General features: G+C 42.1%; 2 protein-coding genes across 2 annotated transcripts in view; one reads left to right on the top strand and one right to left on the bottom strand.

The window, feature by feature from the left end:
• Nucleotides 1-16795, top strand: part of nalcn (sodium leak channel, non-selective) — a 116951-nt gene extending 100156 nt beyond the window's left edge. Inside the window, exons 40-43 of the mRNA XM_062533425.1 lie at nucleotides 12903-13053; nucleotides 13783-13923; nucleotides 14496-14613; nucleotides 15736-16795. Coding sequence (XP_062389409.1) covers nucleotides 12903-13053; nucleotides 13783-13923; nucleotides 14496-14613; nucleotides 15736-15878 — 553 coding nt within the window. The 3' untranslated portion in view covers nucleotides 15879-16795. The remainder of the gene's footprint in view (nucleotides 1-12902; nucleotides 13054-13782; nucleotides 13924-14495; nucleotides 14614-15735) is intronic.
• Nucleotides 16796-17306: 511 nt separating this feature from the next.
• The window catches only part of si:ch211-168k14.2 (phospholipase D1), a 29764-nt gene continuing 26293 nt past the window's right edge, over nucleotides 17307-20777 (bottom strand). Inside the window, exons 24-27 of the mRNA XM_062533633.1 lie at nucleotides 19273-19407; nucleotides 18376-18529; nucleotides 17946-18063; nucleotides 17307-17594 (exon numbers count right to left, since the gene is read on the bottom strand). Of these exons, the coding sequence (XP_062389617.1) occupies nucleotides 17370-17594; nucleotides 17946-18063; nucleotides 18376-18529; nucleotides 19273-19407 (632 nt within the window). The 3' untranslated portion in view covers nucleotides 17307-17369. The remainder of the gene's footprint in view (nucleotides 17595-17945; nucleotides 18064-18375; nucleotides 18530-19272; nucleotides 19408-20777) is intronic.

The following is a 20777-nucleotide window of genomic DNA, read 5'->3' as shown; positions in this document are numbered from 1 at the left end:
TTTTCCGATTTTTATATTCTCAATTTTATTCTTTATATTCTGTGCTTGTTGAACTCTTCTCATTTGTTTTCGAAAGAAGCAATCTTATCAAGTTGCAACACGTTAAGATTGTAGTGCTACAGCATAAGATTCAGGAAGACCTGATTCTCATGGCGGATACTGTAACATGTTTTACTTGATAGGAAATGTAGTCATTAGAGTTATTTGTGGATTACGTGAGATCTATGAGGTCTTGCGTGTGATCTTTGTGATCTATGAGGTCTTGCGTGTGATCTTTGAGTGCTTGCGCTCCCTGGTAACAAAACTTGCCACCCCGGCTCCTGTCTTGGCTCTGGTGGAGGTGACAACAGCCACATCTAAAAATTCCACACGGGCTAACGACATGACTTTCCGGGAGAAGGTTTTATCCAGGACAAAAGCAATCTTCAGTCGACTTCACAGTGTGAGTGGTTTTTGAGTAGGAAATGGCGTTGGTTTTTCACCCAACGTCTTTTCTAAGTTTTACAGTCCAAACTTTAAAGACTAAATTCTTTGGTAGTCAAACTCTTCTCAATAATGAGTGATTTTTGAGCAGGATATGGCCTTGGTTGTTCAGCCAACATCTTCCGAGTTTTACAATCCAAACTTTAAAGAATGAATTCTGTGTTTGTCGAACTCTTCCCATTAGTTTTCGTAAGAAGCAATCACTTGAAGTTGTAACATATTAAGATTTCAGCGCTGTAATTATTCTGGCAAACAATATTCTCATGGCGGATACTGTATTTAAAGTTTTTACTCGTTAAGAAATGTAGATAAAGTCATTCGTGGATTATGTGTGATCTTTGAGGTCTTGCGCTCCCTGGTGATAAAACCTGCCACACCGGCTCCACTCTTGGCTCTGGTGGATGTGACAACAACCACACCTATAAATTCCAAACCGGCTAACAAAATGGATTTCGCGGAGAATTTTTCTTCAGGGCAACAGCAATTGGCAGTCAACTCTGCAAAGTGTGGGGCGCATGTACAGATATGGAGCATTTAAAAGATCCTGAGGGAGGCACTGATGATGTCGTAGGGGAAGTGTTTCCATGTTCTCTCGCCCAATCTCAAGACAGTGTACATCTCAACTCCAGCCCACTTATCACAGCACAGAAACTTCAACCCACCAGGCAAAAAGCTTCCTGTCTAAAGTGTAAGCGGAAAATTGTCCAAACTATAAGGAAATAAATTCTTTGGCAGTCGAACTCTCCTCATTAATGAGGGATTTGTGCGCACAAATGGCCTTGGTTGTTCACCCAAAATCTTTTTCGAGCGTTTTAGTCCGAACTTTGAAGAATAAATTCTGTGGTCGTCGAACTCGTTTCATTAGTTTTCATGAGAAACAATCTATGAAGTTGCAATGTGTGAAGATTTCAGTGCTGTAATAATTCTGGCAAACAATATTCTCATGGCGGATACTGTATTTAACGTTTTTTACTCGTTTAGAAATGTAGATAAAGTCATTCGTGGATTATGTGTGATCTTTGAGGTCTTGCGCTCACTGGTGATGGAACCTGCCACACCGGCTCCACTCTTGACTCTGGTGGAGGTGACAACAACCACACCTATAAATTCCACACCAGCTAACAGAATGGATATCTGGGAGAGGTTTTTCTTCAGGGCAAGAAGAATCGTCAGTCAACTCTGCGAAGTGTGGGACGCATTTACAGAAGGACTGAACATTTATAGAAACCTGCGGGAGGCACTGATGATGTCGTAGTGGAGGTGTTTCCATGTTCTCTCGCCCAATCTCAAGACAGTGCACATCTCAACTCCAGCCCACTTGATCACACCACAGAACCTTCAACCTATCAGGCAAAAAAAGCCTAACCCCGTTTCCTCCTGTCCGAAGTATAGCCGAGAAACTTCCATATAAAAAGGAGTGCACCCTTGAAGTCCCTCATAGCCCAGCACAACTTCAGCCTACCTAGTCGAAGTGCAAACAAGAACTGACTATCCGACCAAACAGAAGGAGCCAACTTTAACCAACCCGTAGAGAGAAGACATCACCACTAGCTTGTGAAATTATTGCGAACGCATTGCTGGAGGCTCGGTTCATGGGACACCTTCAGACCGTTTTTTCTACGTGGTATAGTTGTTTCGTTTATTGAGAAAATTACAGACGGCTACACTGCTTTTTATTTTCCCCTCACTTCCTCATTGAAAGTAGCTGTCTCGTACTTTTGCAAATAAAGATAAAAGATGACAGTGTTTTCTATCCAATATGTACTCAAAACTCTTGTTTGTGATTCTTGAGATGTATACATGTGACGTTGTTTAGGAATGATGGCAGAGACAAAATCACCACTGATAGATCTGAACTCTTTTTCAGGTCACAAATTCGAATCAAATCAAAATGCTCTTTGTTTGTATGCCATCTATGGCGCAATGTTGTAATACAACAACTTTCCAAAATAAAGCATGAGGAAAAGTTTTCAACTGATTGTCATTTTCTACAACTGCCATTGAATGTGTCTGCTTTTACATGGTGAGATAGTTGGGAAGGTCTTGTGTTATTTTTTCCTTGGATATTTTGTTATATTCAATTGGTCAACCCGGAGTGGGAAACCCGTTGCTAATGAGTGGTTTTTGAGTAGGAAATGGCATTGGTTTTTCATCCAACGTCTTTTCCGAGTTTTACTGTCCAAACTTTAAAGAATAAATTCTTTGGTAGTTGAACTCTTCTCATTAATGGATGATTTTTGAGCAGGTAAAGGCGTTGGTCTTTCACCCAATGTCTTTTCTGAGTTTTACAGTCTGAACTTTAAAGAATAAATTCTTTGGTAGTAGAACTCTTCCCATTAGTTTTCGTAAGAAGCAATCACTTGAAGTTGTAACATTTAAGATTTCAGCGCTCTAATAATTCTGGCAAACAATATTCTCATGGCGGATACTGTATTTAAAGTTTTTTACTCGTTAAGAAATGTAGATAAAGTCATTTGTGGACTATGTGTGATCTTTGAGGTCTTGCGCTCACTGGTGATAAAAACTGCCACACCGGCTCCACTCTTGGCTCTGGTGGAGGTGACAACAACCACACCTATAAATTCCAAACCGGCTAACAAAATGGATTTCGCAGAGAATTTTTCTTCAGGGCAACAGCAATTGGCAGTCAACTCTGCAAAGTGTGGGGCGCATGTACAGATATGGAGCATTTATAAGAACCTGAGGGAGGCACTGATGATGTCGTAGGGGAAGTGTTTCCATGTTCTCTCGCCCAATCTCAAGACAGTGTACATCTCAACTCCAGCCCACTTATCACAACACAGAAACTTCAACCCACCAGGCAAAAAGCTTAATGTCCGAAGTGTAAGCGGAAAATTGTCGAACTGTAAGGAAATAAATTCTTTGGCAGTCCAACTCTTCTCATTAATGAGGGATTTGTACGCACAAATGTCCTTGGTTGTTCACCCAACATCTTTTCCGAGCGTTACAGTCCGAACTTTAAAGAATAAATTCTGTGGTCGTCGTATCTTTCTCCTTAGTTTTTATGAGACGCAATCTATGAAGTTGCAACGTGTGAAGATTTCAGTGCTGTAATAAATCTGGCGAACAGTATTCTCATGGCGGATACTTTATTGAACGTTTTTTACTCGTTAAGAAATGTACATAAAGTCATTCGTGGATTATGTGTGATCTTTGAGGTCTTGCGCTCACCGGTGATAGAACCTGCCACACCGGCTCCACTCTTGACTCTGGTGGAGGTGACAACAACCACACCTATAAATTCCACACCAGCTAACAGAATGGATATCTGGGAGAGGTTTTTCTTCAGGGCAAGAAGAATCGTCAGTCAACTCTGCGAAGTGTGGGACGCATTTACAGAAGGACTGAACATTTATAGAAACCTGCGGGAGGCACTGATGATGTCGTAGTGGAGGTGTTTCCATGTTCTCTCGCCCAATCTCAAGACAGTGCACATCTCAACTCCAGCCCACTTGATCACACCACAGAACCTTCAACCTATCAGGCAAAAAAAGCCTAACCCTGTTTCCTCCTGTCCGAAGTATAGCCGAGAAACTTCCATATAAAAAGGAGTGCACCCTTGAAGTCCCTCATAGCCCAGCACAACTTCAGCCTACCTAGTCGAAGTGCAAACAAGAACTGACTATCCGACCAAACAGAAGGAGCCAACTTTAACCAACCCGTAGAGAGAAGACATCACCACTAGCTTGTGAAATTATTGCGAACGCCTTGATGGAGGCTCGGTTCATGGGACACCTTCAGACCGTTTTTTCTACGTGGTATAGTTGTTTCGTTTATTGAGAAAATTACAGACGGCTACACTGCTTTTTATTTTCCCCTCACTTCCTCATTGAAAGTAGCTGTCTCGTACTTTTGCAAATAAAGATAAAAGATGACAGTGTTTTCTATCCAATATGTACTCAAAACTCTTGTTTGTGATTCTTGAGATGTATACATGTGACGTTGTTTAGGAATGATGGCAGAGACAAAATCACCACTGATAGATCTGAACTCTTTTTCAGGTCACAAATTCGAATCAAATCAAAATGCTCTTTGTTTGTATGCCATCTATGGCGCAATGTTGTAATACAACAACTTTCCAAAATAAAGCATGAGGAAAAGTTTTCAACTGATTGTCATTTTCTACAACTGCCATTGAATGTGTCTGCTTTTACATGGTGAGATAGTTGGGAAGGTCTTGTGTTCTTTTTTCCTTGGATATTTTGTTATATTCAATTGGTCAACCCGGAGTGGGAAACCCGTTGCTAATGAGTGGTTTTTGAGTAGGAAATGGCATTGGTTTTTCATCCAACGTCTTTTCCGAGTTTTACTGTCCAAACTTTAAAGAATAAATTATTTTGTAGTTGAACTCTTCTCATTAATGGATGATTTTTGAGCAGGTAAAGGCGTTGGTCTTTCACCCAATGTATGTTCTGAGTTTTACAGTCTGAACTTTAAAGAATAAATTCTTTGGTAGTCGAACTCTTCCCATTAGTTTTCATAAGAAGCAATCACTTGAAGTTGTAACATTTAAGATTTCAGCGCTGTAATAATTCTGGCAAACAATATTCTCATGGCGGATACTGTATTTAAAGTTTTTTACTCGTTAAGAAATGTAGATAAAGTCATTCGTGGACTATGTGTGATCTTTGAGGTCTTGCGCTCACTGGTGATAAAACCTGCCACACCAGCTCCACTCTTGGCTCTTGTGGAGGTGACAACAACCACACCTATAAATTCCAAACCGGCTAACAAAATGGGTTTTGCGGAGAATTTTTCTTTAGGGCAACAGCAATTGGCAGTCAACTCTGCAAAGTGTGGGGCGCATGTACAGATATGGAGCATTTATAAGAACCTGAGGGAGGCACTGATGATGTCGTAGGGGAAGTGTTTCCATGTTCTCTCGCCCAATCTCAAGACAGTGTACATCTCAACTCCAGCCCACTTATCACAACACAGAAACTTCAACCCACCAGGCAAAAAGCTTAATGTCCGAAGTGTAAGCGGAAAATTGTCGAACTGTAAGGAAATAAATTCTTTGGCAGTCCAACTCTTCTCATTAATGAGGGATTTGTACGCACAAATGTCCTTGGTTGTTCACCCAACATCTTTTCCGAGCGTTACAGTCCGAACTTTAAAGAATAAATTCTGTGGTCGTCGAACCTTTCTCCTTAGTTTTCATGAGACGCAATCTATGAAGTTGCAACGTGTGAATATTTCAGTGCTGTAATAATTCTGGCGAACAGTATTCTCATGGCGGATACTGTATTTAAAGTTTTTTACTCGTTAAGAAATGTGCATAAAGTCGTTCGTGGATTATGTGTGATCTTTGAGGTCTTGCTCTCACCGGAGATAGAACCTGCCACACCGGCTTCACTCTTGGCTCTGGTGGAGGTGACAACAACCACACCTATAAATTCCACACCAGCTAACAGAATAGATATCTGGGAGAGGTTTTTCTTCAGGGCAAGAAGAATCGTCAGTCAACTCTGCGAAGTGTGGGACGCATTTACAGAAGGACTGAACATTTATAGAAACCTGCGGGAGGCACTGATGATGTCGTAGTGGAGGTGTTTCCATGTTCTCTCGCCCAATCTCAAGACAGTGCACATTTCAACTCCAGCCCACTTGATCACAGCACAGAAACTCCAACCTATCAGGCAAAAGCCAAACCTGTTTTACCCTGTCCGAAGTATAGCCGAGAAACTTCCATATACTGTAAAAAGGAGTGCACCCTTGAAGTCACTCATAGCCCAGCACAACTGCAGCCAACCTACAGTAGTCGAAGTGCAAACAAGAACTGACTATCCGACCAAACAGAAGGAGCCAACTCAAACCTACCCGCAGAGAGATGATATGACCACTGGCTTGTGAAAGTATTGTGAACGCCTTGATGGACGTACACTTCATGGGACACCTTCAAACTGTTTTTTTTTTCTACTTGGCATAGTTTTTAGGTTTATTGAGAAAACTGGAGATGGTTACACTGCTTTTTAATTTCCCTTCACTTCCTCATTGGAAGTAGCTGAATCTTACAATGGCAAAAAAGATGAACGATTATGGTGTTTTCTATCCAATTATGTGCTCAATACTTTTGTTTGTGATTCTTGAGATGTATTCATATGACATTGTTTAGGAATAATGGCAGAGACAACTTTTACAAAGACTTGATTGAATCAGCTTTATATGGTGAGATAGTGGTGAAGGTCTTCTGTTCTTTTATCCTTGGATATGTTGTCATATTTAGTTGTTCTACCTGGAGTGGGAAACCCTCTGCTACAGCACATGATGTTTGTGTATATCATACAGAAATAAATCTAAGGTGACTTCCTTTTGATTCTCTGACAAATGGGTGATTTGTGAGTGGGAAGTGGCCTTGGTTGTTTATCCAAACACAAACCAAAAGGCTTTTCCGAGTTTCCTCGCCATAAAAACGTCTTTTACATATTTTGTGGTAGTCGAACTCCTCTCATTAATGTGTGGTTTGTGAGCAGGGAATGACCGTCATTGTTCACCCAACGTCTTTTCCGTGATGTGCAGTCCGAACTTTAAAGAAGAAATTATTCGGTAGTTGAACTCTTCTCGTAAGAACCAATCATATGAAGTTGCAGCACGTTAAGATATCAGCGCTGTAATAATTCTGGCAAGCCTTTTTCTCATGGTAGATACTGTATTTAAAGAATTTTATTCAACCTATCAGGCAAAAGCCTTAAACCTGATTTTCTGAGTCCGAAGTATAGCCGAGAAACTTTAGGAGTGCACCCTTGAAGTCACTCATAGCCCAGCACAACTGCAGCCTACCTAGTCGAAGTGCAAACAAGAAATGACTATCCGACCAGACAGAAGGAGCCAACTCCAACCAGCCCGTAGAGAGATGATATGAACACTGGCTTGTGAAAGTATTGTGAATGCCTTGATGGACGTACACTTTATGGGACACCTTCAAACTGTTTTTTTCTACTTTGCATAGTTTTTAGGTTTATTGAGAAAATTGGAGACGGTTACACTGCTTTTTAATTTCCCTTCACTTCCTTTTTGAAAGTAGATGTATCGTACTATGGCATAAACAATTAAAGATTATGGTGTTTTCATTCTAATTATGCACTCAATACTTTTGTTTGTGATTCTTGAGATGTATTCATATGACATTGTTTAGAAATGATGGCAGAGTCAAATTCACCAATGAGAGATCTGAACTCTTTTCAGGTCGCAAAGTCAAATGAAACCAAGACCCTCTTTCTTTGCATGGCATCTTTCCATGGTCTTTCCAAAATAAAGCATGAGAAAAGTATACAACTACTTGTCACTTACCAAGTGTCTTGTCTGCTTTTACATGGTGAGATAGTGGTGAAGGTCTTGTGTGCCTTTATCTTTGGATATCTTATAATCATTTAGTTAACCTGGACTGGGAAACCCTTGGTACTTGACTACCTTCTTTCCCTTTCAAAGGTCCTCTGACAGAGGAAGGATTTGTGATAGATGAGTAGCCATTGCAGATAATTCATAGGCGGAAAATTCTTAGGCGGAAAATTCTCTGGCGGAAAATTCTCTGGCGGAAAATTTTTCCATAAATAGTGTTGGTGTCTAGCTCTTCTCCCAAGTTATCGAAAGAAGCAATCGTAGAAAATTGCACCACTTTAAGCTTTCAGTTTTGTAATAAATCCACCAAACATTATTCTCATGGTGGCTACTGTATTGAACGTTTTTTACTCGTTAAGAAATGTACATAAAGTCATTCGTGGATTATGTGTGATCTTTGAGGTCTTGCGCTCACTGGTGATAGAACCTGCCACACCGGCTCCACTCTTGACTCTGGTGGAGGTGACAACAACCACACCTATAAATTCCGCACCAGCTAACAGAATGGATATCTGGGAGAGGTTTTTCTTCAGGGCAAGAAGAATCGTCAGTCAACTCTGCGAAGTGTGGGACGCATTTACAGAAGGACTGAACATTTATAGAAACCTGCGGGAGGCACTGATGATGTCGTAGTGGAGGTGTTTCCATGTTCTCTCGCCCAATCTCAAGACAGTGCACATCTCAACTCCAGCCCACTTGATCACACCACAGAACCTTCAACCTATCAGGCAAAAAAAGCCTAACCCTGTTTCCTCCTGTCCGAAGTATAGCCGAGAAACTTCCATATAAAAAGGAGTGCACCCTTGAAGTCCCTCATAGCCCAGCACAACTTCAGCCTACCTAGTCGAAGTGCAAACAAGAACTGACTATCCGACCAAACAGAAGGAGCCAACTTTAACCAACCCGTAGAGAGAAGACATCACCACTAGCTTGTGAAATTATTGCGAACGCCTTGATGGAGGCTCGGTTCATGGGACACCTTCAGACCGTTTTTTCTACGTGGTATAGTTGTTTCGTTTATTGAGAAAATTACAGACGGCTACACTGCTTTTTATTTTCCCCTCACTTCCTCATTGAAAGTAGCTGTCTCGTACTTTTGCAAATAAAGATAAAAGATGACAGTGTTTTCTATCCAATATGTACTCAAAACTCTTGTTTGTGATTCTTGAGATGTATACATGTGACGTTGTTTAGGAATGATGGCAGAGACAAAATCACCACTGATAGATCTGAACTCTTTTTCAGGTCACAAATTCGAATCAAATCAAAATGCTCTTTGTTTGTATGCCATCTATGGCGCAATGTTGTAATACAACAACTTTCCAAAATAAAGCATGAGGAAAAGTTTTCAACTGATTGTCATTTTCTACAACTGCCATTGAATGTGTCTGCTTTTACATGGTGAGATAGTTGGGAAGGTCTTGTGTTATTTTTTCCTTGGATATTTTGTTATATTCAATTGGTCAACCCGGAGTGGGAAACCCGTTGCTAATGAGTGGTTTTTGAGTAGGAAATGGCATTGGTTTTTCATCCAACGTATTTTCCGAGATTAACTGTCCAAACTTTAAAGAATAAATTCTTTTGTAGTTGAACTCTTCTCATTAATGGATGATTTTTGAGCAGGTAAAGGCGTTGGTCTTTCACCCAATGTATTTTCTGAGTTTTACAGTCTGAACTTTAAAGAATAAATTCTTTGGTAGTCGAACTCTTCCCATTAGTTTTCATGAGAAGCAATCACTTGAAGTTGTAACATTTAAGATTTCAGCGCTGTAATAATTCTGGCAAACAATATTCTCATGGCGGATACTGTATTTAAAGTTTTTTACTCGTTAAGAAATGTAGATAAAGTCATTCGTGGACTATGTGTGATCTTTGAGGTCTTGCGCTCACTGGTGATAAAACCTGCCACACCAGCTCCACTCTTGGCTCTTGTGGAGGTGACAACAACCACACCTATAAATTCCAAACCGGCTAACAAAATGGGTTTTGCGGAGAATTTTTCTTTAGGGCAACAGCAATTGGCAGTCAACTCTGCAAAGTGTGGGGCGCATGTACAGATATGGAGCATTTATAAGAACCTGAGGGAGGCACTGATGATGTCGTAGGGGAAGTGTTTCCATGTTCTCTCGCCCAATCTCAAGACAGTGTACATCTCAACTCCAGCCCACTTATCACAGCACAGAAACTTCAACCCACCAGGCAAAAAGCTTAATGTCCGAAGTGTAAGCGGAAAATTGTCGAACTGTAAGGAAATAAATTCTTTGGCAGTCCAACTCTTCTCATTAATGAGGGATTTGTACGCACAAATGTCCTTGGTTGTTCACCCAACATCTTTTCCGAGCGTTACAGTCCGAACTTTAAAGAATAAATTCTGTGGTCGTCGAACCTTTCTCCTTAGTTTTCATGAGACGCAATCTATGAAGTTGCAACGTGTGAAGATTTCAGTGCTGTAATAATTCTGGCGAACAGTATTCTCATGGCGGATACTGTATTTAAAGTTTTTTACTCGTTAAGAAATGTACATAAAGTCGTTCGTGGATTATGTGTGATCTTTGAGGTCTTGCTCTCACCGGAGATAGAACCTGCCACACCGGCTCCACTCTTGGCTCTGGTAGAGGTGACAACAACCACACCTATAAATTCCACACCAGCTAACAGAATAGATATCTGGGAGAGGTTTTTCTTCAGGGCAAGACGAATCGTCAGTCAACTCTGCGAAGTGTGGGACGCATTTACAGAAGGACTGAACATTTATAGAAACCTGCGGGAGGCACTGATGATGTCGTAGTGGAGGTGTTTCCATGTTCTCTCGCCCAATCTCAAGACAGTGCACATTTCAACTCCAGCCCACTTGATCACAGCACAGAAACTCCAACCTATCAGGCAAAAGCCAAACCTGTTTTACCCTGTCCGAAGTATAGCCGAGAAACTTCCATATACTGTAAAAAGGAGTGCACCCTTGAAGTCACTCATAGCCCAGCACAACTGCAGCCAACCTACAGTAGTCGAAGTGCAAACAAGAACTGACTATCCGACCAAACAGAAGGAGCCAACTCAAACCTACCCGCAGAGAGATGATATGACCACTGGCTTGTGAAAGTATTGTGAACGCCTTGATGGACGTACACTTCATGGGACACCTTCAAACTGTTTTTTTTTTCTACTTGGCATAGTTTTTAGGTTTATTGAGAAAACTGGAGATGGTTACACTGCTTTTTAATTTCCCTTCACTTCCTCATTGGAAGTAGCTGAATCTTACAATGGCAAAAAAGATGAACGATTATGGTGTTTTCTATCCAATTATGTGCTCAATACTTTTGTTTGTGATTCTTGAGATGTATTCATATGACATTGTTTAGGAATAATGGCAGAGACAACTTTTACAAAGACTTGATTGAATCAGTTTTATATGGTGAGATAGTGGTGAAGGTCTTCTGTTCTTTTATCCTTGGATATGTTGTTATATTTAGTTGTTCTACCTGGAGTGGGAAACCCTCTGCTACAGCACATGATGTTTGTGTATATCATACAGAAATAAATCTAAGGTGACTTCCTTTTGATTCTCTGACAAATGGGTGATTTGTGAGTGGGAAGTGGCCTTGGTTGCTTATCCAAACACAAACCAAAAGGCTTTTCCGAGTTTCCTCGCCATAAAAACGTCTTTTACATATTTTGTGGTAGTCGAACTCCTCTCATTAATGTGTGGTTTGTGAGCAGGGAATGACCGTCATTGTTCACCCAACGTCTTTTCCGTGATGTGCAGTCCGAACTTTAAAGAAGAAATTATTCGGTAGTTGAACTCTTCTCGTAAGAACCAATCATATGAAGTTGCAGCACGTTAAGATATCAGCGCTGTAATAATTCTGGCAAGCCTTTTTCTCATGGTAGATACTGTATTTAAAGAATTTTATTCAACCTATCAGGCAAAAGCCTTAAACCTGATTTTCTGAGTCCGAAGTATAGCCGAGAAACTTTAGGAGTGCACCCTTGAAGTCACTCATAGCCCAGCACAACTGCAGCCTACCTAGTCGAAGTGCAAACAAGAACTGACTATCCGACCAAACAGAAGGAGCCAACTCAAACCTACCCGCAGAGAGATGATATGACCACTGGCTTGTGAAAGTATTGTGAACGCCTATTGTGAATTCTGCCACACCAGCTCCACCCGTGGCCCTGGTGGAGGCAACGACAGCAGGGAGATGTTTTTCTCCGTGGCAACAAGAATCTCCAGTCAGCTGTTCACATACTGTAGATTATACCACCAAACATTGTTCTCATGGCTAATACTGTATATGAAGTTCAATGTGTTTTGTGGATTATGTTTGATCGTTGAGGTCATGCGCCCACTGGTAATCGAACTGATCAATTCTGCGACCGGCTCCACCCTTGGCCCCAGTGGAGGCGCCAACAGCTGGGTAAACGTGATCAAGTCACCACAGAGAGATATGAACTCTTTCTCAAGTCACAATCAAATCAAATCAAAACCCCTCTTTGTATGGCATCTTTCACTTAAGACATGAGCAATGGCTTGTGAATGCTTTGATAGAGGCTCAGTTCATGAGACACACTCGTTCATATTTTACTCAATACTCTAAGCTTGGTATGTGGGTTATTAAGTCATAAGTCTGGCAAGGTTCTGTGTAAAAATGTAGTTTATTCTTTATAAACCAGAGCATACTGTATAATTCATGATCCGATCTAGCCCCTCTTTGTTTGCACTTCCTTTTTGATTTCATTAGGGGCTCTTCCCATTGGCCCTGTAACTGCCATGTAAGCCATGTAACTGTTCTTGTCAGTATTGTGATAGACTATATGGATCAGGATGGATGGATTTGTGAATGTCATGAGATATGAATGTAGAGGGTAGGTACATACAATGCTGGATTATGTTTATAAGAGATATTTTCTAAATGTTTCTGTAGTGATTGTACCATACCTTGGCTCTTTGGTAATCCTCCATCAACTGTGTATGTGTATTGTGTGTGTGTGTGTGTGTGTGTGTGTGTGTGTGTGTGTGTGTGTGTGTGTGTGTGTGTCCTCTCGCATGGTCTAATATACAGCATGCTGTCGTACCGCTCGGTGGACATCCGTAAGAGCTTGCAGCTGGAGGAGCTTCTGGCGCGAGAGCAGCTGGAGTACACCATCGAGGAGGAGGTGGCCAAGCAGACCATCCGCATGTGGCTCAAGAAGTGCCTCAAGCGCATCCGGGCCGTGAGTGACCCGCACACAACCAGTACAGTGCTCTCCTCTCCTCTCTTCTCTTCTCTCCTCCTCTTCACTCTTGCCTCTCCTCCACTGTCTTATCAACACACAACCAGTACACACTCCTCTCCTCCTTTCCTCTCCTCTCCTCTCCTCTCCTCTCCTCTCTTCTCAAACCAGTGCAAACTCCATACCCAATTACACACATATGTACTATGCATCTGAATGTTACCGGTACTTTCGCTATTGTACTGATGTCATGTGGCTAGGGGTCAGGAACTTGAATAATAGATTTGAGATGGCAAATGTCATAGTAAAGATATTATATACAAATATCTTGTTATAATATAATGTATTACATTACTCTGGCTCGTGCAGAGTTCCACACACAAAATCTGTCTGTGAGCAGGCTGGATCAAGAACATGAGGCCTCAAAGGTCCAAAGCAGGCTCTCATGTTTCCATACCACACACCACATTTTCAAAGACATAAGCTCCCATAAAACTCATTATCTCTGAACGTTCCCATACTGATTGTAACATACTGTACTTTTTTCATTAGTTTCTTGTGTCTCATGTCTAACTATACAAGCTTGAAACTTGTCATATAATCTAACGGCACAGACCAAGCACTCTACACATTACTATGCACATTAACTTCAGCTGGCTTAATACAAATGGATGTTTCTGAACTCACTTTACGTATCTTTGTGTGGTTGCGGTGTCCTTGTCCCCACAGAAGCCGTCATGCAGCATCCTTGAGAGCCTGCGAGACGGCCAGCAGCACCTGCGTCAGGTCTTCCCTCCGAGCATCGAGACCACACTGCCCAGCGAGGAGGTCAACACCAACAACCAGGACCACAATCCCTCGCTTCCAGAGGTCCGACTCTTTTCTTTTCTTTCCGACTCTTTTCTTGTTTTGTGGGTAGAGAGAGATGGGGTGGGATCAGGAAACAGCACAGGTCAGATTCCATCCTGGGTATCATCATGGGCACTTTATAATGTGGTATGAACCCCCTTGGTTCTTCTCTTATGCTACATGTCACTGTCATCCTAAGAGGAAATGCCCAAAGGAGTGCACTGTCCAGTGTACAGTACTGTGCCTTTAGCCTACAGCAGAACTGACATACTGTAGAATGTGTTAGTTATTAGTTATGAGTGTGGCCATATACAAATTTCCATCAGTTTGAGGAAACTCCCCACGTTATATTGGTCTGTGGTTTGTGTTCCTGATTAGGCTCTGTGGTTTATGTTCCTGAAAATGTTCTGTAGTTTGTGTTATCTGATATGGGCATAGGTTTTGTGTTTTGATACGCACATCTCCATGTAGAGTGTTGCGTAATACTAAGCGTATACTGTACCTCTTCTGTGTGTGTTCCGTGTGTGTTCTGTGTGTGTTCCGTGTTCTGGGTTCCTCTGCGCTCCTCTGCGTACCTCTGTTTGGCGCAGCAGAACAGCGGACTGCAGACGCTCCTCAGCCCAACGCTGTCGGACCGCAGCGGCTACCGGCAGGACTCGTCCGACCTGTCGCGGCCCCAGAGGAAGCTGGGGCAGTGGCGCCTGTCTGCAGGTGAGCTCCAGGCCCACCTGAGACAACATCCACCGCCAGATCCAGCGTTTCTGTCCAAAGCTAAACACTGCTTAGGTTATAGCCTGGCACAGGCTCATTTGGTGTCGTTTAATGTTATTGGAGTAATAGGTGTGAGGATTGAGGATCAATTTGACTTCTACACGTGGGTGTATATCAGAGGTGCGTTCAAATTTGGCAAACAGTGGCGAATGTTTGTGGTGAACATGTTTTCTTTGAACAGGTCAATTTGAATGATTTGGTGCTAACATTCCATTCTAACAGTAATTGCATTGTTGCGCTCGTCAAACTCTCGTCCAGTTCCACTGTATGTTCGCGGGGCACTACCTCCTCAGACTGTTTGTGATCGTTAGTAAACGTTCGCCAAAAACTCAAGGGTAACGGAATACTGTTTGCGAACTTTCGCAAACGTTCGCCTATGTTCGTGAACTTGAACGCACCTCAGATGTATTGCAATAGAGTGCATTATCATATATACTGTATATATGTAATAATTCGGAATAGAACAGAAACATGTTTTTTCCTCTCGTTTAGATGATTACATTTAAAACGTAAAGAATTAGCTGAAACTGAAGGAGAATTTATCTATTTTCAACCTGTACTCCCACAAGCCACTTGCCTCCTCACCCCCTGCTGAGCTATTTATCCTGGGTGCTATCCTGTACCATCAACCCCTCTCTCCTCTCCTCTCCTCTCCTGTACCATCAACCCCTCTCTCCTCTCCTCTCCTCTCCTCTCCTCATGCTTCCCTCCTCTCCTCCTCTTCACTCCTCCTCTTCTCTCCTGTTCTCTCTTCTCCTTCATGCATCCCTCTCTTTTCCTTCTCTTCTCTCCTGTTCTCTCTTCTCCTTTTCTTCTCTCCTGTTCTCTTTTCCTCCTCTTCTCTCCTGTTCTCTCTTCTCCTCCTCTTCTCTCCTGCCTCTCCTCCACTGTCTCCTTCTCCCCTCTCTATCTCTGTCTCCTACATTCTTCTCACCTCCTCTGTTCTACCCTTCTCTCTCCTCCTCCTCTCCTTCTTTTCCTCTCCTCCTCGATCTCTTCTCCTCACACCCTCGTCCCGCTCTCTGCTTATCTCCCCTCCCCCTCCTCTCCTCCGCCCTGTAGGCCGCACCAGCAGCTTGAGGACCATGGGCCTGAAGCTGAACACCGTGAGCAACCCGGCCTCCTCGGGGTCAGAGGTCAAAAAGTGGTGGACGCGTCAGCTGACAGTGGAGAGCGACGAGAGCAGCGACGACCTCATCGACTGATCGTAGCGGAGCGTCGCGGCTCCAAAGCGCCGCAGCTTCGGCGCGTGACCAGACAGCTCCCAGACGCACACAGACGACCCTGCGGTCAGGGCTCAACCATCAAAGCTGCCACCTTTTCAGTCCATCCATATCTGACCACTTGAGAAAACAGGACTCTCACTGACAGCAGGCCAGCCACACACACTTTAGTGTCAGTTCATTACGTTGTATACAGTTGTTGAGCTGTGGAGCCACACACACTTTAGTGTCAGTTCATTACGTTGTATACAGTCGTTGAGCTGTGGAGCTTCGAAGCACTGTGTCAATAGGCTGGGTGATTTGTGAGTAATATTATGGATTTTTTGGAGTGGGGTACTTATAGGTGAGGAAGGAGAAGGTTACGTTGGTAACGCGTGGCGTATTTACACATGGCATTTTCATGCTGCAAGGTTATTCTCTTCAGTGGAGAAGAGAAGCTGCTCATAGGAGGGATGGGTCCTCAGGAAGTCTGTGGGGCCAGTGGCAATGATCTAGCTGCTAACGCTAACTCATCAGATTATCAAGTCATTGTGTCTACTACATGAAAGCCATACAGCACTTCAGACCGTACTTCTGTGTGTGTGTGTGTGTGTGTGTATTTGTCCTCATATATTGTGCCAAATGTCTTGCTACAGTAAATCTTATTGTGTCTTTCTATATGTGGGTTTGATACTACAGAGGGTATATTATACAGAGAGCTGTCTGTAAAAGAGAACGTTTCAAAAACTGGCTACGGCCATGAATGTAAAGGAATTATATGTGTATGTGTGATTGTGACGTCCTATATATATACACACACATCAAAAAGAATATATTTTATAAGTAATCTATATAAATGAAATCAGAATTTATTAGTATTATGTGATTTTAAATAAAGGCTTTATAGATGCTCAATGTAATTCATGTGTGGTGTGTTTGTCTTTGTTTAGATGATGCAGAGCAATTTTGTATTTTTTCACAAACATATAATAATCTAAAGTGGTATACACAAAGAAAATTAGTTGGAAATGTAAATTCTAAATAAATGTAATACTCTTCAATTTAGTCTGAGGCAATAATTAAAACAGAGCAATAAATATTTATTATTTTGACAGAATCTTTTTTTCACAGATACAACTGTATCACAAACACAGCATGTGGTCAAGGCTTATTTCTGAAACAGCTTTCAAATAGAGATGTACTGTAGGGTAAACAGAAAATGGGTAGCTTATGTTGGCTGTGTGAATCGAGAGAGACTGCTGTCCATTGTAAAGGACTTTAGGGCATGTAAGGCTTCAGCACTGCAGAGCAGACCATTTAAGTAGAACGTGATTAGAGGTAGTTTAATTTCCATAATGCAGTATTAGTAGTCTGTATCATAGCCTGGTTTATAGGAAAATGTAGACATAAGGTGTTCCCAAATCTTTCTTTTTCTCCTGGCAGTGCGCAACGTAACATTACTGAACCCATCAAAGGACTACATTTCCCATGATGCTATGTCCACAGCTCCATGGGCATCATGCCCTCTTTGGAGTTGATGGAGGGGAAGAGGTTCTCCTCAGACAGGAAGTAGAAGGGGAACTGCACCAGGAAGCCGCGGACCTTGCGAAGCTCGTCGCAGGCCAGCGATGGGTCCTCGTGGGCCAGGCAGGGCCGGGACATGTACTCCCTCAAGATCCTGTAGTTCAGCACTGCATCTGTGGGCAGGCACCGGAACACCTGCACACAACACACAGCACACACACATTCACACAGCACACACACACATTCACAAAGCACACACACATACATTCCCACAGCAGACACACACACACACACACACACACACACACACACACACACATAGGTTTGCACCACAATAGATAAGGTTGATATGCAATGCATATTATACAGTATATATGGTGTATTATTTTATGGATGTTACGGTACTTGTCATTTCAATTACAAAGTATATAGGTTACAATCAGTACTCATCATGTTCTAAAACATATGTAAGTCTGTATTTATTCATGATCTATGAATAATGGCTGTCCTGCAAGTTCCAGTGTGTGTGTGTAGGAAGATGCTTGCCTTGTCATACACACTGGCATTCTTGGCTGCCGTCACCATCCATATCTCTTTATAGAACCTCTCACAGACTGGATCACTGATATCCACACTGTAGTCCCCCAGCAACCCTAGCACCAGCCTGGCCAACATTAAACCAGACGAGGATATATTTGTTATATTACATGATATTATATGCCTGAAATTGTATGAAATCATCATTGGTCTCATATATGATGTAAATGTAAATATATTTACTCGTGGTAATTTCATTAAGAAGCATATTCATAGTACTGTAAGTGTATTAATATAGTCATATACTTATGTAATATTGGCTCAGTGCATAAAAGGTGTGCATAAAATTACATCTGATATGCTGTGAAATGCTCTATAAGCCCTTTAAGCCCATGGGAGCTTTAGGAGATCTAGGGCTGCTTAAAGGAGCCCTCCCCACCTGAAGCACTCCTCTCGCAGGGACAGAGCCAACTTGCCCGCCTGGAATGTCTCTCCATCCATGACGGAGGGCTGGAACTCCGAGTCCTCCACCACTATGGCCATCTCACTGTCCCGCTTCCCCAGCATGCTGCGGTCATTGATGTTGGCCGAGCCTACGCTGGGTGACACATAGACACATGCATGCATGCAAACACACACACACACACACATGTACACACACACACATACAGTACACACACACACACGCGCGCACACATACACATGTACACACACACACACACACAGCTCAGACAGCATATATTCACCAATTCTCACAGTTAGCACTGATGGCCATTTGGCCATTTGCTGTCTAGTAAGGCTAACTGTAAAGGCCACTTCAGTCCAGCTCTGAGATGAGAGCCATAAGAGGGGGGAGGGGATTACTGGACTTTTAATGACACCTGACTAATGAAGGAGACAGCTGCTGTTTCATGGACTTCAGTAAACATTCTGCAGCCGTTTTCAGGGTCTGGCACCAACTGGCCCCAGCACGATTAGCTTGTGCAACACTGCCATCTACTGGAGAGATTAGGACATTTCATCTCCCCATGTATCTAGTGGGCAGATTCAATGCAACGCAGACAACATTGACGTGTGTTGAGGCATTTTAGCTATATCGTTTGCCACAATGGACTGTCTTTGTCAACAACGCTCGGTATGTTAGAGTGACATGTGGGTTGGAGAAATCTTAACTGGTACTGACACTGACATGTGGGTTGGAGAAATCTTAACTGGTACTGACACTTAATCATTTGGCCTGCTGTTACAGGATGGAGTTACTGTATGTGTGTGTGTGTGTGTGGGGGGGGGGGGGGGGGGTGTGGGGGGGAGGAGGAGGGAGCTGTCTTGTACTGACCTATGATGACAGTGCAGTCGTCCACAATCATGAGCTTGCTGTGCACGTAGATTAGCTCAGTGACCAGCCTGCCGTCCAGGTCAGCGTGGGTGCGAAGACCACAGAAGGAGATATAGTTGATCCAGCAGTCAGACACTGCACACAGACGCAGACAAACACACACACACACACACACACACACACACACACGCACACATGTACATTCACACACCGGAAAGTATACACAGGTTTACATGTAAATACGCCCAAATAGATGCATACTGTACACACACACACACACACACAATACACAGGTTTATATGCTACACATACACACACAGTCACACACACACAAAAAAAGTCGAGTCCATTACTTTGGTTTAAAATAATCTTAAATGATTCATTACAAGCATAATTTTATTCTGTGGAACCTTTAGAATTTGAACATTGTCTGTAACATAAAATTATATGTTATTATATATATTTTGCAATCTCAAACCCTCAAAATGTCAGTTTGCGCAACCAACAGCAAATTTCTCTCAAATGCTGACGAAAAATAGCTACTTTCTTTTCATATCTGGATTTGTACAGTTTACATGAAGGGTAGTTCCAATTATGGAAAGTTGAAAGGATGAACTTTCTAGCAAAGTCAAAAGGTTATATAGTTGTCCAAGATGCCTGTTTAATTTGAATTTCGAAGCAAAAGTGACGCAACCGCATCGTCAGGTTGTGCAAAATGGTAAACACTATTTTTAAGACAAGAAATAGTGGATTAAAGTGATAAAATGGTTTAAGCTAATTGTTCTTGGGTTGTGCCTCATTATCCTATGAAACAATATACTTTTCTAATTTGTAAAGTATTTATTTTACATTTTAAATGTATAGTCAGATGTTGTAAAACCAAAATACCTGCCCTCTACAATAAAATATTCATAAGTTAATTTTAATACCAAGGTCAACTACAAAATAATGATGTGTTAAGCACTGTAGACACTCTCAGGTATACTTACAACAAAAAGTGTGGGCCTTTTTTTTAGAAACTTTTGGTTGCGCCACCTGACATTTTTTTGGGTGGTGAAATTGCAAACACAGTCTAACAATATATTAAAACCCCCTGTAAATATTGTACAGCCATTAAGACTTGTTTAAACACAGTCTTCCAACTTTAAAAAAAAAAAAAACGCTCTGTCCATTTCTGTCCAAGATTATTTTAAAAGCCTTATTTGTCAGTGATCCACATACAGTACAAACACACACACACACACACACACACACACACACACACACACACACACACAGAAGTGATACAAAATACACATTTAAATTCACAAACAGGCAAACACATGCAGTACATCTGTGTGTGGTACATTCTATCTTCCAAAAATACACACATTTGATCATTTCAGTGCCATTCTTTCTTTTCCCATAATTCCACAATGGCCCTCAATTAAGCACAGGGAGAGGCCCTGCATGTCATAATGACGACCTGTCCTCAGCTCGTCCTTGTGCTGTTGTGAGACAGAGAG

Source organism: Sardina pilchardus, chromosome 4 (genome assembly GCF_963854185.1).
Source record: "Sardina pilchardus chromosome 4, fSarPil1.1, whole genome shotgun sequence".
NCBI classification, from domain to species: Eukaryota; Metazoa; Chordata; class Actinopteri; order Clupeiformes; family Clupeidae; genus Sardina; species Sardina pilchardus.
The sequence above is the reverse complement of the archived record's forward strand: the minus strand, read 5'-3'. Positions and strand labels throughout refer to the sequence as shown.